Source organism: Crocodylus porosus, unplaced genomic scaffold (genome assembly GCF_001723895.1).
Source record: "Crocodylus porosus isolate Cpor-Errol unplaced genomic scaffold, CroPor_comp1, whole genome shotgun sequence".
Classification (NCBI taxonomy): domain Eukaryota; kingdom Metazoa; phylum Chordata; order Crocodylia; family Crocodylidae; genus Crocodylus; species Crocodylus porosus.
In genome coordinates this window covers 8,992,323-9,008,759 of record NW_017728947.1, presented here as the reverse complement: position 1 = coordinate 9,008,759, position 16,437 = coordinate 8,992,323, and the positions used below count along the sequence as shown (strand labels likewise).

Here is a 16,437-nt window from a genome sequence, read left to right as displayed (position 1 = left end):
TATAAAACATAAAACAAATGTAGAGAGGGGGTCAGTTTAGTGAACTGACTGGCTTTATCATATCCTATAATGAAAAAAAATGAAGGCATTTTAAAATGAAAGGAAAGGGATAAAGGTGGTGGGGATATTTTTTATATAATGTATAACTTAATATAAAATATAAGTATATAATATACATTATTAAAAAAAGTACAACTACTCTGTGGAATTCCCTGCTTCAGATATTATAACAGTAAAGCTTTTAGTAAGAGCATTAGGTACATATACTTTAAATAAAATAATTGTTAACATACTTTAGGGGATACTTTGGCCAGGTAAAGTCAGAAATTATGTCCTTCCTTCATTACAGAACTAGGTATTTATGGAGATTTTAGACCTTCCCTGGATCATCTGATGAAGAACACGTCAGAGACAGGGTAACAGACTTACTGGACAACTAGTCTGTTGTAGTATGATAGTTTTCATGTTTCTCTGTGCATGAGCACATAAAGCCCATATACAGATCACACAAGTCCACCCACCCACCCCTCTCTCCAAAACAGCATGTTTCCAATCCAGTAATCTTTGTGATGGTCCTGAAGGTTCTGTTATTTCACATATGACTAATATGATGCAGCGTTTTTCCCTGTTAGTTTTAGTCACAAATTCATTCCTGGTAGCATAAGTGTAACATATATTCCAAAACACACCTACATGGACTTTAAACCAGTTCTAGAGGTTGTCAGTAACTTGCTGAATTTTGAGAAAAAAATATTAAAAGGTCCAATCGTTTAAGGTGAGGTGTTGGCAACTGATGGCTTGTGGCTGAATTCAGCCCATGGAGCCACTGGATCTGGGCCACAGGCACAGGGCTTTGGCAGCATTTGGCAGCAGGATCTCTTCTACCATACCCCAGTGGGGAGATATGGCAGCAGCAGCTGGGTCTTAGCACCCACTTTTGCACCTGCCTCTGACCTGAGCTGGGTCATTCTGGCCTGCAGCCTGAAAAGGTTGCCAGCCATTGTTTTATGCTAACAACTATCTTCAGGTGAACAAAAACTTTTTTACAGTATAGGTGATTACAAAAAAAGATTACACTATTTATTTTGTAGGTATGAAATGGATTCTAATGCTTTCACAGCTTGCTGTTATTTTCAATAGATTTCAAAGTAGCATTTCTGGTGGCTCAGGGAAAATATTTGGTGCATTTGAGGTTCTGCTCTGGACCAAAGTCAATGCATGCTGCCTTAAAAAAAATCTGCTTGAGATTATTTGGATATAACAACAGAGAAGTTAAAGAGAGTAAACTTTTTTCTATCCATCTCTCACACTTTCACTCTCCCCACCACTTACAAAGGGACAGAATTCTTGGTGAAAACATCATTGATTTTCCATCATTTCAGTAGAAATGAAACACTTGTACAGCGAGAAACACAATCCACAGGGACAAATTACAAAGGGAGAAAAGAGATCTTTTTAATGACTTACTGTTAACAGACTTCCCAAAGCAGTAAGAAAAGACCTCTTTTCATCCAAGATAGTTTCTCACCTGGTACTGGCAGCTTCTAAAGCTTGTGTTATAAGATATGCAAACCAGAAGAATGAGGGAGAGGAAGGAGGCAGCCGATGGGAAACGGGGGAGGGAAAGGGTAGAAAAGAAGGGAGGGAGACATCAAGGAGGTTTGAGAGGGGAAGGAGGAGGAATGGTAGAGATGGAAGAACAAACAGAGAGAACTAGAAGGGAAGAAAGAAGTAACAGGTAGGAGTGAGGGGAAAGCAGGCCCGAGAAGGATTTCTTCAGAGTGGCAACCAGAGTGTGAGTTTATAAGAAAAGAGAAGGGTTGTCAGAGGTTGTAGAAATCAACCATATCAGTTAGCCCAGGAGCCTGTACTCTCAGTGTTGGTCCTTTTCACATGAGCAAAAGAGAATTCAATTCTATTCAGTGATTGATCTGCAGCTCCAAAACCTATTTCAGTGGTCCCCTTTTATACTGATGCCAGCTATGGCAAATGCTTCCATTAGCCACTGGCACTGCTTGCTGGCTGCTCAGCGTAAGCAAGTGATTCCCTTGAAGCTCGTAGTAACCGATGCCTTAAAATGCCCAACAGCTGTGGCTGGTACTTGTATTTAGTTATTGACAAGGGCAATATTTTGTGTCCTCATCCCCTCATATAGAGTGTGGGAGAGGAGAGCAGAGTTCACAGTCACAACTGCCAGCCTTCTTCATTGTTTCCTACCGATGAGAATTTCCCAGTGTGAGACAAATAGGCATGGGAATAAACTGGAAGAAAAGTTCAGCTGCAGAAACCATGTGCCTAGAGTCACCTCATAGTCATCTTTTCCTTCTCCCTTAGCCTCAGACCTTTTTCCCCCCTACTTCTGTAAACTCTGAAGAGAAACCAGGGTTTGCACAGGGAAGCCGGGTAGAAACCAGCTCTAGAAGTGCTACATCTTGTCAAGCCCTTGCTTTGCAACCGGGTGGCTCTTTTTAGAGCCAGGACAGTTGTTTTTATCATGTCAGAAGTATGTTGCACATGTCGCCTATCTACATTTATTGCGTGATTCACCAGCCCAAGCCACAGTAATAGCCAGAGGGCCTGTAGGAGTGATCAGACTAGTGGTCCAGGCTCTTCCGCAAACACTGAAACAGGTTACCCAGAGCAGCTGTGAACATGAATGCCACATGCCCCTGGAGGCCAGCGGGCACAGTGAGGTCCTGCAGGTGGTGGCAGTGCTGTCGGTGGCAGCAGTGTGGTGGCGGTAAGCGGGGAGCTCCCACAGGCAGCCGCAGCGCTGTCAGCGGTGGGGTGGCGAGGGCCGACCAGTGGTGTGTGACCACCTGCAGACGCCACCGGCTGTGTCAGTGGTGGCCTGTGGCGATTGCGGACCACCTCCAGATGCCACCGGCAGTCTCAGTGGCACCTTTTCACAGGGGGTGCACGTGTGCCCGCGTGCACCCCCTACGTGTGGCCAATAGCTGTGAAATCTCCATCCGTGGAGGGGCAAACTGAAGCCTTGGCTGGGATGATGCGGTTGGGGCTGGTCCTGCTTCAAGCAGGGGGGTTGGACTAGAGGCCTTCCTCAGGTCCCTGCCAACCCTCGTTTTTGATGAGAAGGCACAAAGCAGGGGAGTAGCGGAGCCCCTTCAAGAGGGTGTCTGTGGCCTCCAAAAAGCAGCGGGGTTTTCCGGAGGGGGGCCAGGGAGAGAGGCGGCCCCGCTGCAGGCGGGCCGGGGGCCGCCGCCTCCTCCTCCTCCTCCTCCTCCCCCGCCCCCGGGAGCGGGCAGGGGCAGGCGGAGCTCAGCTCCTCGCCTCAGCCACCTGCGCCCGGCGGGCAGACGCACTGCAGCCTGTGCCTGGGGCCGGCCGGATGGCGCCCCGCGTGCTCGTCTACGTCTCGCTCTCCTGCCTCTGGATCTCGCAAGGTGAGGCCGGGGCCGGGGCCGGGGCGGGGGCCGCCCTCTCCCCGCTCCCTCCTGATTAACACCGCTCGTGTCTTGCAGCGCCGGCTTCGTGGGGCGCCGGCCCGCCGCGCCCGCCCGCCGGGGCCCCGGACCTGCCCAGGTAAGAGGCGCGGGTGCCCGCAGCGCGGTGTCAGCCGGGTCCCCTCGTGCCCGGGCAGCACGTCCCGAGAGCCCCGCCAAGAGCAGCACCAGGTCTCCTCTGGTACCACGCCCTCCTCTTCCCCTTCAGCCCAGGGCACAAAGAGCAGGAGAAGGAGGCAGAGAAGGGATTCAGGCACCCTTTTTCTTCCTGCCTCCAGGGATCTGGAGCTGGGTGAAATAGGGGCACCCAAGCGACCCTGGGGACTTAGTCTTTTTCCGCGGCGGGCATCCCAGAAGGGTGGGAAGGGAAGCTGGAGAAACCCACCTGCAACATGGGAGTGGGCCTGCTAGGGCACAAACCCCTAGTAAGGTGGGAGCGCTGGAGCAGCCACAGGGCTGAAGCGAGGGCTTGGTGTGTTATGCACGAGTAATAAGGGTGCGGATTACCTTTGCAGAACAAACTCAGCCTTGTTCTTCTTTCCCCCAGTACCAGCAGCAGTGCAGGAGTCTGGAAAGGAGATCCCAGTGCCCTGGGAAAACAGGTAAGGGGGTGGGGGGGACATTCAAGGGCTCACCCAGGATCTTGTATGCGGCATGTGTTAGGGGAGAATTGCAGTGAGTTACCTGTTCCCTATGAGGAGCTTCCATTTGCTAGGAACTTGGACACCGGTTCATTTTGTCTTAGTGGTAAACGATCTTTGGGAGAAACATTTTTTTTGGACATGAAAGAAACCGTGCGCTCGCTATGGGATGAGAGCTGCCCATCTGAGACCTGTAGGAAAGAGGTTACCATGCACTCTGATTGTCTTTAGTCAGGTTACTTACCATGTGATCCTCTGCCTTTGTGGTTTCTTGTGGCTGATGAAATGAGAGTTTAGGCAATAAGCAAAGGGAAACATTTTCATGGCTCTCTTTAACGCACAAAACTTTTTTAAGTGCATCAGGAACAGAGTAGACAGCTTCCTCCACATACTGCTGTGATTAAATGTCTAAAAATGTAGTCTACCTCAAATTAGCGTTTAGCAGCACTTTTTCCTGTTGTTTCCAGTCTGGGATGATGATAAATCCTACCTTGCTTGTTTAGCATATTGTTTATCTATCTAGCCACGTCAGAGAAAGATGTTGCAGCCGCAGTTGCTTTAAATGTTTTAGCACATTTTGAAAATTAGGCCAATAACTTGTGCTCAGAAGTGAATTGGCTGTGATTTTTATAGCTCTGCAAGCACCCTTAACTACTGGTCTTAAACATTTTATGAACACACTGCAATACTTTTTCAGGATTCATGACTAACAAGAGGAAAGATCTTGTTTCTCGCAAATGAGAAATCTTAAAGAATTTGTATTGGAATGTAGTGTGTAATATTCTGTTCATTGTGACATCATCAGCCAAATACAATTGAGTGATTTCCTTAGGAAATCATAACTAACTTAAACTAAGTAAATTGTTACAATTCCAAAGCTCTAAATTACTGTATTTTTGCGTTTTAAATTCTTTCATAAAATTTGTTTTCCCCTCTTCCTTAAAACGGCCATCCCAGCCCAGTGTCCTAACTAAACTGGGGGAAATTCCAGGGTTATAACCTTTTATTAACAATGCATTGAGATATTTAGAAGTACTGGGAGATATGAGCTTATTTAGCATGTAGAACAAAATCTTGGCAGATCTGAGGTATCCTCACGTTAAGGGAAGCCCACACTGGGCTGGCCCCTTCATCCCTAAACAAAGCAATCTGCTATTTGCAAAACTGCAATTAGCAATTAAATGAAATTAAAACAATGACCTAACAGCATTAGACTGTTGTAAATCAGTGCTGAATTTTTTTCTTTTTGGCTAACCAGCTATGCTATTTGCTTGCATTGCAATTGCTTTGAGTCTTTTATTTATTTATTTTTACCCTGATTAATAGGAAAAAAAGGTCCCTAGAGTCCACCACCTGCAGGACCTCACTGTGCCTAGAGTGTTTTGCACTCCTTCCTCAGGGCCCCAAAAGAGAATCCGATTCTGTTTCTTCTTTCTCTCTGTTTCTGGAAAAGTTCAGTGGAGAGAAAAATATGCTACACAACCACAAACAGGTAATTAAGTCAGCCACAGATAAGACCAAAGGCTTGTTTTCTCTTTCATTCTTTTTTTTTTTTTTTTTTTTTCCTTTTAAGTATTCAGGACATGGTATGAGGCTCTTTTGTTGCCTTCTATGTGAAACTACAGATCATAAATCGCTTGACGCTATCTTTTGTGGGAAATATATTTTTGGCAGATAGACAGCATTCAGTTTTTGAGAACCACACATTGATCAAATTCTATACTAACAGTTCAGTATTTTAGATATCTTCTACTCGGTTTTAGAAATAAGTTGGAATTAAACTTAATCGCGAGGAGGGAATGCTCTGTATAACAAAAATAACTTAATTTGCAGTTTCTCATTAAACTCATCAAGGTATTTTTATGTTGCTGTGATACTCTTTAAAGATGATTTTTCTGTAATCAAACTTCTTAAATAAGCATTAGTACTTTAGAAGATGGGATTTATTTTTGCTGATTTTAATTTTTTTACAAAACTGTAAGCAGGAATGAATCATTTGAATGCTAGAACTTGTGAACATGAAATATACAAGTGGTAAAATTAAGTACATTTGAAGATTTTATATAGAAATTGTAACTGAACTGTATTTACATTGTTTTTTCCCCAAACCTGGTAACATATTTGAACTGTAAATTATGTAACTTATTACTAGTGTTGTAAATTCATGTACATAACTGTGAAGTTTTGTTTTATGAAAACTCTTTTGTGTTTGCATGCGGCCTGATGCATGATATTATAGGATTATAATTTATTCTTCAGATTAGATTATTTTGTTCAGGGTGAATAGAGGAAGGAATTGAATGAAATTATTCAGAGTTCTATTATATATTTGGAGTAACATGTTACAAATTAAATTTGGCTAGACTAAATTAAGGTTGTAGCTTGATCTTCTAGAGAGTACAGTCATGATTGTAAATCTGCTTTTGACGAGAGGGCTACTTGGGCCATTGTGAAAAAATATAGTCAGTACTTCTAGTTAGTGCTGAAACAGAGATAAGAAATTGTGAGGATGATGTGTCAGGTCTCTTCATCAGATGTTTACTAGATTTTATATTATATGCGAAAATATTTGGTATGCTGTAAAGTAATCAGCACTGTGTGATATATAAAAGTAATCCCTTGCATTAAGAAATTCTGCTGTTCTGTGTTCTTGGGCAGATGACTAAGGCTGGGTTAGTGCCTGCCTGCAATTCAGTGCTTTGTGTTAGGGGTGAGGGTGCTCTTAGGATAACATTTCTGAAGAACTTTTAAAACGCCAATTATAATTGTATGCTGCTACTTCCTGCTTTGTTTTTTAACTTCTGCCTTGATTTCAAGCAGTAGCTTTATTATGGAGAATTTTTACTTTAAATATAACTTTTGGCTATACCTGTTAGCTTTGATGCTGGGACTTGATATGTTTTTAAAGGATATAGTACCTTATATGGATACTTCTAAAAGCAGTTTAAAATGCTTCTAAGTTTGAAAGCATGATTTCTACATCAACTGATGTGAAAATACTCTTGTCATAATAGTTTCATAGTTAGTAGGGTCGGAAGGGACCTGAGCAGATCATCTAGTCCGACCCCCTGCCATGGCAGGGAAGAGTACTGGGGTCAAACGACCCCAGCAAGATGTTCATCTAACCTCCTCTTAAACACCCCCAGGGTAGGAGCCTGCACCACTTCTCTTGGAAGCTGGTTCCAGACCCTAGCCGCCCTGACCGCCTCCTGATATCTAACCTAAATCTACCCTCTGCCAGCTTGTGACCGTTATTCCTGGTCACTCCTGGCGGTGCTCGGGGAAACAGTGACCTCCCCAATGCCTGCTGATCCCCCCTGACTAGTTTGTAACAGGCCACTAGATCCCCCCTCAGCCTTCTCTTTTGGAGGCTGAACAGGTTCAGGTCCCGCAGCCTGTCCTCATAGGGCCTGCCCTGCTGTCCCCTGATCCCCCTGGTGGGGAGGCAATGACATGCTGGTGCCCTGCCCCAGCCCATTCTGTTGTCTTTCACAAGGCACACTCCCCGCCCCCACCCCCCCCATCCCTGCTGCTGTCCCTCACTCCAGATTCACTGACCCCAGCCTTTCTGAACTTGAAAAGAAAGTAGTTGGTCATGTTGAACACTTATTTCCTGTAAGTTTTGGTAGAGGAAATGGTCTTAAACTAACAGGTCTGATGATGTTTGTCTTGTATTACTGTATTCTGAAGACTGATAACATATATCATTATGGAATCTCAGTGTTTTTGTTTAATTCTTTGTGAACCTTACATTGCCTTGGAACTTAGAAAATCCAAATCACATTTTCAGAAGCAGTCTATAAAATTGGCTCTGATATTTTGTGCAAAGAGCTATGAAAAATGTTGCATGAATGTGAGACTTTTTAAATACATTCAGTAGTTGGGCATTTACCTGCAATATTTAATTTAATTTAAAATTCAGTTTTCCTATGTGACTCTAAAAGTTTGCACTGTCAAGAAGAAAGGAGGAAAATAAAGGCATGATAAGGGAGTCTGGATTGAAACTATTTTGGTAAAATGTTCCTAAAGAATGTCTTTAAATTTTCTAGAAACTGTCAGATGAATGATTGCCAAGGCTGAAATTTTAGACACTGTACACTTAAGTTATTTTTAAAAATGCCAACATGAACTTTTATCGCTGGAATCAGTCCAGTCAAGCAACTAATGTGGTTGGGGGAGAAATAGAGATGAACGCTGAAAGAATATAAAATGTGATAAGGGCATTACAAGAGTCAAGGAATGTTTTTTTAAAAAGAAAGAAAAACACATGGGATGGAGGGTTTTCAACAAAGGAGGACACACAAGTTGAATGCACTGGCAAAACTGGGAGACACAAAGGCAATTTACTGAGGAAAGGAAAAAGAATAAGATTATAATGTACCTAATTCATAGTAGCTTCCAGGTGATTTATCAGTGAAAAACAAGGTACCCAAGAAGGCTTTGCTACCAAGTGGAGGAGACATAGGAAATGCTTTGGAGAAAGGAATTATAGGAGAACTTGGCAGTAACTTGGAACAGTATGTGGTCAAATCATGGGACAGGCAAGAGGTGATTAAAAGGAAGATGATGGGATACTTCTAATGCTAACCCTAGGGTCTACTGAAGGTAGTGGAAAGACTTCCATTTGATGGTGTAATCAGCATAATTTTGTTTTAGGAGTACTGCATTCATACATCAGTAAAATAAGTTTGCAGTAGCTGATATTTTGGGTTTGGATTTCTTTGGTGGTGGTGATAATTTCCAAATCAGGAGAATGTTAGTACTGAGGCTAAGAGTACAGACATTCAGAAAGCCTGAAGTAGAATCTATCTAAGCTATTCAGGTTTCTCTAAGCTGCATAAATTAGATTGGGAGTGAATGGAAAGTACATTTGCCCTTCAGTGAGGGGGAGGCAAGCAGATGCCTGCACTGGGTAAGGCCAGAAGTTGGAGGGCACTTGCTATTCCCCCTTCCACACCCCCCACCCTCCAACCTCTCCTGGCTGACAGGCACATGTAGGATGCAAGGCTGGGGAGCTGAGGCTTTGGTGCCTCAGAACTGTGACAGCCTGGGGGCTGGGCCAGCCTGGCTTGGCTGGAGCAGATGAGTGCAGGCCAAAGCTAGCTCACCTGTCCTGTGTGGGGGTGTTATTGGGGACTGCAATGGTGCTTGGGATGCTGGGGACTGTGACGTAACTTGAATCAGGGTGGTCCGGAACAGAAGTTTGATAGACCAGTCTAACCTAAATTGACTAAATCTGATACCACATCCATCCAGTTCTATCTTAAACCAGGTTCTGCCATTTTTGAACTCGTCTATGTGCAATGAACTTCTGTGCTATTACAGGTTTAGGTTGGTTTCTGATCACTTATACTAGCTTATGTGTAATTTCTGAACTTAGCCTGTGTGTCTTTCTTTAAATATGTGTTTGGGTGCAGCGGTGGTAATTGTTGTGAAATGTGGAAGTATCTGAACACACATAGCTTTTGTAGCTCTCATTTGTGTTTTGGTCAGTTTAGCTAGGTTTTGAAATTGTGGCTGATAGATCTGTTGTGCTGTGGGACTTCATGTAAGAGCCCTTTGTTTCTCTCATTTTGACCTACTATAAATTTGTTGGCACAATATGGCTTTTTGCTATTTGACTACTTGGTCATCAAGAAGGTAGGGATTCTGCTGATAAGGTCATTGTTCATATCTTAAATCTAGTATAATAAACTGAACATTAATATGTGTGTGTTTGTTCCTTTATTTTGTAAAGGAAGCTGGAACATCAGTTTATGGCTCTTCATCTACAACAGCCTCATCTTGGGAAAGAGAGAGAAGATTTCATAGTGTGAAATGTGAACCACCCAGTAAGTTCCTTATTGTTTTTACACTTCATGATATAACTCAATATGAGCATTTTAAGTGTGATGTTGGTAAACAGACTGTAAACTAAAAAAAAAAATTGTATGGTGTTTCACATTGTAGTCTGACTTGATGGGTGGCTAGGTGCCACTGAAATGTAACTGTTGATCCTATGGACTGAAATGGGTTTTAACTTTCACTTGGCTTTGGTTTAACACTTTTGAAAGGCTGTCTCTAACTAGTTGTTTTGGGGAATATTTTACTTCATACCTGACACATTTTTGAGCCTTTTTTTTTCTTTGCAGAAAAGGATTTTTCTGGTCTTTTAATATAGTGCAATTTGAACAGAAATTGCTACAGTCCCTTGCAAGAAGACATAAACCAGTTTTAAATCTGCTGTTCTGTCCTTGATACTTGTTTAAAATAGCTTCTATTGTGGTCTAATCGGAAAAAGCAGCAATAAAAAAGTGAAGACTACATATGCACATGGCCATGTATATGCTATGCACATGATGTGCATATGATCATGTATTTTGAATTTAATGTGAGCAGAGAACTGTGGCTACATGGAACCACCACAGTGACTTCAGTAAGGCTTCTTTTGGGTGCAGTAATTTTTTTCCCATGGTATTAGAGGATCAAATCCAGGAGGACATCAAGATCTTGGGTAAAATTTTCAAGTGGTCTTAGTGACCTAGTAGAAACCACAATGCAGAAGGCAAGACAGTAGAACAAATGTCTGTGAAATCGCCACTCATAGTGTTGTACCTGTAGTTCCTCCGTGTAGAAGCAGTGAATTGAAATGTCTTTGATTTAACAAAAAAAAAAGTGGTTATACTAAAACTTTTGATTAGATACTTTGCTAAAAGAGGGAAATTTGGTCATGTAGACAAGCTCTTAGGAACATTAATGTAATTTAAAAAAAATGGCTTAGGCTTTGGTAGGCCCTAGTCTTGGCAGTAGTAAAAGTACTATATTTCTTTGCAAAGATCAGTTGATTGTGGGTTGCTTACAATAAAGTTGCTCTCATAATTGAGACTTCTCTACACAGAACATTATTCCTAGTTATCTCTTCCTGTTAAACTCATTGTATGGATGTTCTAGTTCCAGAAGATTTGGTATATACAGAGCATATGTGGAATTAGTATAGGATTTTCTGAGAGCTTGCTTATTTGGGATGGTCCAAAGCTGCATTGATGTTGACCCTGATCAGTAACGTGAGCCTTTCAAACTTATGCCAATAAATCCAGTACAGCAAACTTCCTAAACACTGAGAAGGGGGAATTTTCTGGGTTATATTGTCTACCTACAACTTCTGTGGACTCCAGTGGGAAGGGAAGCCATTTAGCTTTTAAAAGAGTTGAGCTTGTCATGGATGAAGTTGATTGCAGGCTTAGTGGCTGCCATTACATACAAATTCAGGGAATTTTGTCTGCTGACACCAGTGGTCAAAGTATTCTTTATTAAAGTCTTAATGGATTTATGCATGGTTTAAATGCTAATATTGTGACTAACATTTTTATTTTATTTTATTTTACTTTATATTCTCTTTTTGGGGAGTCTTTTATAGCACCTGTTGATCTTCCTGTTTGTTTTAGCTGGGTTTGTGTGTGTGCAGCCTTACCTAGTAAATCTTTATTGTACCAGCAGCTGTGGCACATCTGTCTTGTTAACCTTAGGGATGTCAGCCAAATCCTCAACAGAAAGGTAATTTGTTCTTTTCCCTCTTTCACAGTGCAGCATTTGGTTTTGGAAATGCTGTTTCCAAAGACCGATGTGTTAATTGGGCATCAGCAGAAGAAATATGTTCTAGTTAGGATCTTTGTAAAGGAGGAAGTTCTTGTAAGACTCTTAATCAAGTCCCTTTTCATTAGAATAGGCTAGAAAAGAAAAATTATATCCCGTGAAGCTGAGAACTTTGACATGTTTTTATCCCATGTCAGATTGAAAAGTCACTTCCAAAAATTTTCATGGAATGAAATATCCACCCTTATTGCAGTAAACTGTTATGAAATAAAATGCACATTTTATTTAGAGGGGTAACAAACAATGTGGTCAGGTGCTGGGAGCAGCTGTTGCACACAGAGGCCGTGGCATCTTCCAGTTACTGCTGCCAACACCAGCACAATTACACATGTGTGGCAGTAGCTGGTTCCTCTCCTGTCTCCCAAGTCTGTGCCCAGAGCAGCTTCCCCAGTTGCCCCTCCGTGGTTATGCCATGGATTTTTTTTGTAATGTTTTTCCTAATATTATCGGCTGAAACAGCATTTTCTGATGGAAACCTATTCTACTGAAACCTTCCTAACCTGATTTAGTATTTAGGCACCCTAAGATGCAGATAGGTGCATAAATACCTTCAGAAATCAGTCCTTAAATTTCTTTGTTTTGTCTAATTGCCAGTGACCAATAGGCTTTCCATTCCAGGGCTGTTGGCCTTCCTCTTCAAGCACCCATTGCAAGGTGTGCCACAGATCTCAATAACATGCAACCCACCTCCACAAAAATTGGGGAAATTCAGACTTTGGAATGTCAGTGTGGTTCTGTCTTTAGTGACAAGTTATTTCATGGTATAATTTCATACTTTCAAATCTTGAAAGCAAATGTCATGTGCAAATTCTACAGAAAAATTCATGAGACAAATGAAGGAAGGGGAGATAGGAAAAGGAATTGGTTAAACCATCTGTCATAGGTGGTGGTGTGAAATCTGAATACCATCATCCAAGAGAAGATGAGTATTTAAGTTATCCCCTCTGGTAGGAACTTGATGGACTATTTATTTGATGTCTGCCTGGTGAAAACAGCTGAATTCTCTGTTAATAAAAAGGACTGATGACTGGTTTAAAAAAGGAGAGAAACCAGTCCAGAAGTATTGAGAAATGAGAGAGGCTTTAAATGGTGTACTCCTGACCTACTGCATAATCTAAGCAACCTAATCCTAAAGTATACAGTTGGCTAGTGGCAAATGGGGTTGTCCAGTTGTCGCCAAGAATGGTTTTTCTCCGATATGTTCCAATGTGAGGAGGACAATAGAGGCAGGCACGTGGTTTCGTAAGAGAAGGTAAAAGAAAGAAACCTAGCCTTACCTACAGCATAAGTAAAAATGTAACCCTATGCAAACAGGGAGCTTAAGACCTTCATACCAGTGATATTCCCTTGTAAATCCTTTAGAGTGCATAGACTTGATCCTGGGCCTATACCCCAGGATGAATTTTACATCTGAAAATCTAAGTTCAGGTGTCATATTCAGTCTCTTTCACTAGTGCCTCATCCTGATATATTTTATTTAGGAAACTGCCTGTTGTTTATATTTTTATCAGCATAGCTCCATTGGTGACTATACCAGTGCAGCAAAGGAGTCTCATTGCCTCTAGTATTTTCACCTGTGCCTCCTAGGATCTGCTGGGAGCAGGACTAGATAACTGAGTGTTGTTTTCCCTTGCCAAAGCAGGTATACTTCTAAAGGGTTAATCCTACCTTCACCTCTTTTATTCCACCTTGAGCTGGAGTTTTGTGTGGTTAACTGCGCTGAAAGAAAAACTGCAATATCTTGTCACTAAACCTTATAGAAAGATGGCTACCTTGAGTTACCTGCCTTTTGGCAAAGAAGGTACAGCCATGATGCTATGAAGGATAGTAGTCTCCTCAGAGTAGTTCCCTGCACTTTCAGTGTTTGCTGTAATCACTGAGGTCAAATCAGTAGATCGGGTCCCAAACAAGTTCAGTCTTTAGACCTCATATGCTCAAGGAGGGCTGTGCACCTGTCTTGGGTGCTAAGTGTGACAGCTTCTCAAAACTCTCTTGGTAGGACTGGGAGGCAGGCTTGTTAACCTCCTTTTGGCCAGAGGGAGGTTGGCCCTGATTCAGATTCAGGATCAGGTTACTTGTTGCAATTTGTCTCCTCTTCTGTGAACAGGGAAGACACAGCCTATTTGACCTCTGTCCTTGGATTGGCATCTGCACAAGAGCAGAGAAACATGCCGTACCTTTATAAAATGTAAGGCATTGTTCAGTATGGAAATTACTACATATACAGACTCTGAGCATTTTTTATCTCAAGATGAGTATTGGCTCCCCAGTCAACCTCAGTGGTAAGACATCTGCTTAAAGGCCCTTCTTCTGCATGTCTGTGAGAGCTCTTATGCACAGACTTTCATCCTCCACCATTTACTATGTAGGGAGATTGAAATTTTTTCCTTAGACTACAGTACTGCATACCTACTTTACATATAGCTGGCAAGTGATCTGTCTGTCCACTAGATCAGGAGTGTCCAACTAATCTGGTCCCACAGGCTGGATGAGTAGCACAGGGATGGTCCATGGGCTGGACTGAGCCCACAGATCTCCCTATTCTTCCTCCCAGCATGCCTGATCTAGCACAGATGGTGTCTGCCTGGGCCAGTCCAGGATGCTGGCCTGAGTGAGCTCTACTCTACAGGGGGATCCGACTGGGACTTGGACTCAGCTCTAGTGAGTGCTGCTGACAGTGCACATCCCTGGCACTGTGCATGGGGATGGTCTTGTGCAGCAAAAGGGGCAGCACCAGAGGCTGGATTATTGGGCCTTGTGGGCTGTATGTTTGACACCCCTGCACTAGATAATCTGCTTTTTAAATGGCTAATTTCAGTAATGCATCATAAAACAGGTATCCTACTTTGAAACAAAAAGCACCATGGAATTTCCATTATAGAATGATTTGAGTGCCAAGGAAGTGACATGGGTGTAGGTTGTGGCCATATTGGTCTAAGGACATAGGCAGATAAGATTCTTTGGGTGAATCTGATATCCTTTATTAGACCAGTTTAAACAGTTGGAAAAAAAATTTTAAGCAAGCTTTCGGGTTCAAAACCCTTTGCCAGGGTGAGGAAGCTTCAGCACTTGGTGTGTTCTCTTCCTGGATGGAATGAAAAGTAAAGAAGCCAGAGGCTGGTCTGGTGTGCATACAAGACAGGCAGTGAGTGAAGATGTAAACTGAGGAGTCAGTGGGTGAGAGACAGGCTGGGTGGGGCTAGGGGGAGGGAAAGGGGATGAATAGTGGAGAGGTACCTGGGGAGTCAGATGTCAGGCAGGTTGTGTCATAAATCCAGTGTCTATTTAGTCCATGATTTTTAGTATCCAGGAGGTTGATGAAATGAAGTTCAGAGGCTTGTCTCTGGGAAGTGTTTTGTAAATTCCCTATTAGAACTGAGAGATTGGAGAGAGAGTGAAGTGCCATTTTTTTCTCTACCCCCAAAGAAAGTTTTCTTCATTGCATTAGAACAGATTGGAATATTTAACATTTAGATTGTGTCCTAAGACCAACATGGCTACAACCTACACCCCTGTAAGATTTAGATTGTGATTTATCTTTATGGATTCTTACATAGCTGTCTAAACCTCCAAACCACATGTTGGGGCTTCCTAAACTTTATTTTCAGTAGAAAGCACTTGTGCTAAATTTTCAATATGCTTTATCTCTAAAATAATTTCAGTAAGAAACATGAGATTGTAGTTCCATTTTATAATGCCTTTGTTCATGCATTTGAAATACTCTGAATCTTGGAATGCTTCAAATTTGTCACTGTGCAGATGTGTGTCTTCCTCTACCACTCCCCTTTCCAAGTGCACACCTCTGCAGCCAGTTTGATGCAGTGGCTCTACTCTCTAGCCGGGGATAGATAAGAGAATTGATGGTTAACTGTAACATTGCTTATAACATGCAATATCTAACCCAGTGTTTGTTATCTGATGCCTTTTCAAAAGACAAAGATTTTTCTCAACTTTCTCATTGCATATATTTTTTTGGTTTTCTTTTTCAAAGAAGGGTGTATTTTTATTGGTGAAAGGAAGGTGTATTTTCTTTTCAAAACAATTAAAACATGTTGATTTACAACTAAGTACAGTTTTTATAGTAGGTTTGGTACATCTTTCCTAGGCATACAAACTATCATATCTATAATTTAAAATATATATATTGCTGAACATATTTGGATTCTTAACATATATTTGTTGCACTATTTACATTTCGTATCATGTGTTGTTCTTTTTTCCAGTGGCACAGCAATTTTTTGAAAAGATTCCCAAATAGGTTTTTCTTTACCTTTTTTTGGTGACCTTCAGCCATATCAGTTTTCAGGTGTTGAAACTGAAACTAGTCTACCCTTCACAGCATGTTGTTCTTTTTCCTACACTGTCTGTCTTGAGTCCAGCATTGGTCTTTTCTGCTGGACACACTGCTCTTTGCTGTTTTCTCTCCCTCTTCAATGCAAAAAAATTAACAGCAGAGACTCCTTCTCCCTGTGACATAACCCACCACACTTCTCTTACCCCTTCTCAACATCCAAAATAAAACAACAGTCCATGATTTCTGCTGTTGTAACCCCTTGACCTTGTACACTGCAGTATTTTAGTTTAGAGACCCAGATGGAACCCTTAAGAAACTAATATTTACATCTCTGTACATATGCAAAGAGACCAAGAAAGGATGGAGGATGGGATTCACCTCCAAGGAGGATTATTCTGCACTGGTC

At 42.1% G+C, this 16,437-nt stretch overlaps 1 protein-coding gene across 1 annotated transcript in view; it reads left to right on the top strand.

Moving 5' to 3' along the window:
• The first annotated feature begins 1,682 nt into the window (after window positions 1-1,682).
• OTOG (otogelin) overlaps window positions 1,683-16,437 on the top strand; it is a 198,821-nt gene continuing 184,066 nt past the window's right edge. The window contains exons 1-3 of the mRNA XM_019551013.1: window positions 1,683-1,738; window positions 4,012-4,066; window positions 9,843-9,936. Coding sequence (XP_019406558.1) covers window positions 1,683-1,738; window positions 4,012-4,066; window positions 9,843-9,936 — 205 coding nt within the window. The remainder of the gene's footprint in view (window positions 1,739-4,011; window positions 4,067-9,842; window positions 9,937-16,437) is intronic.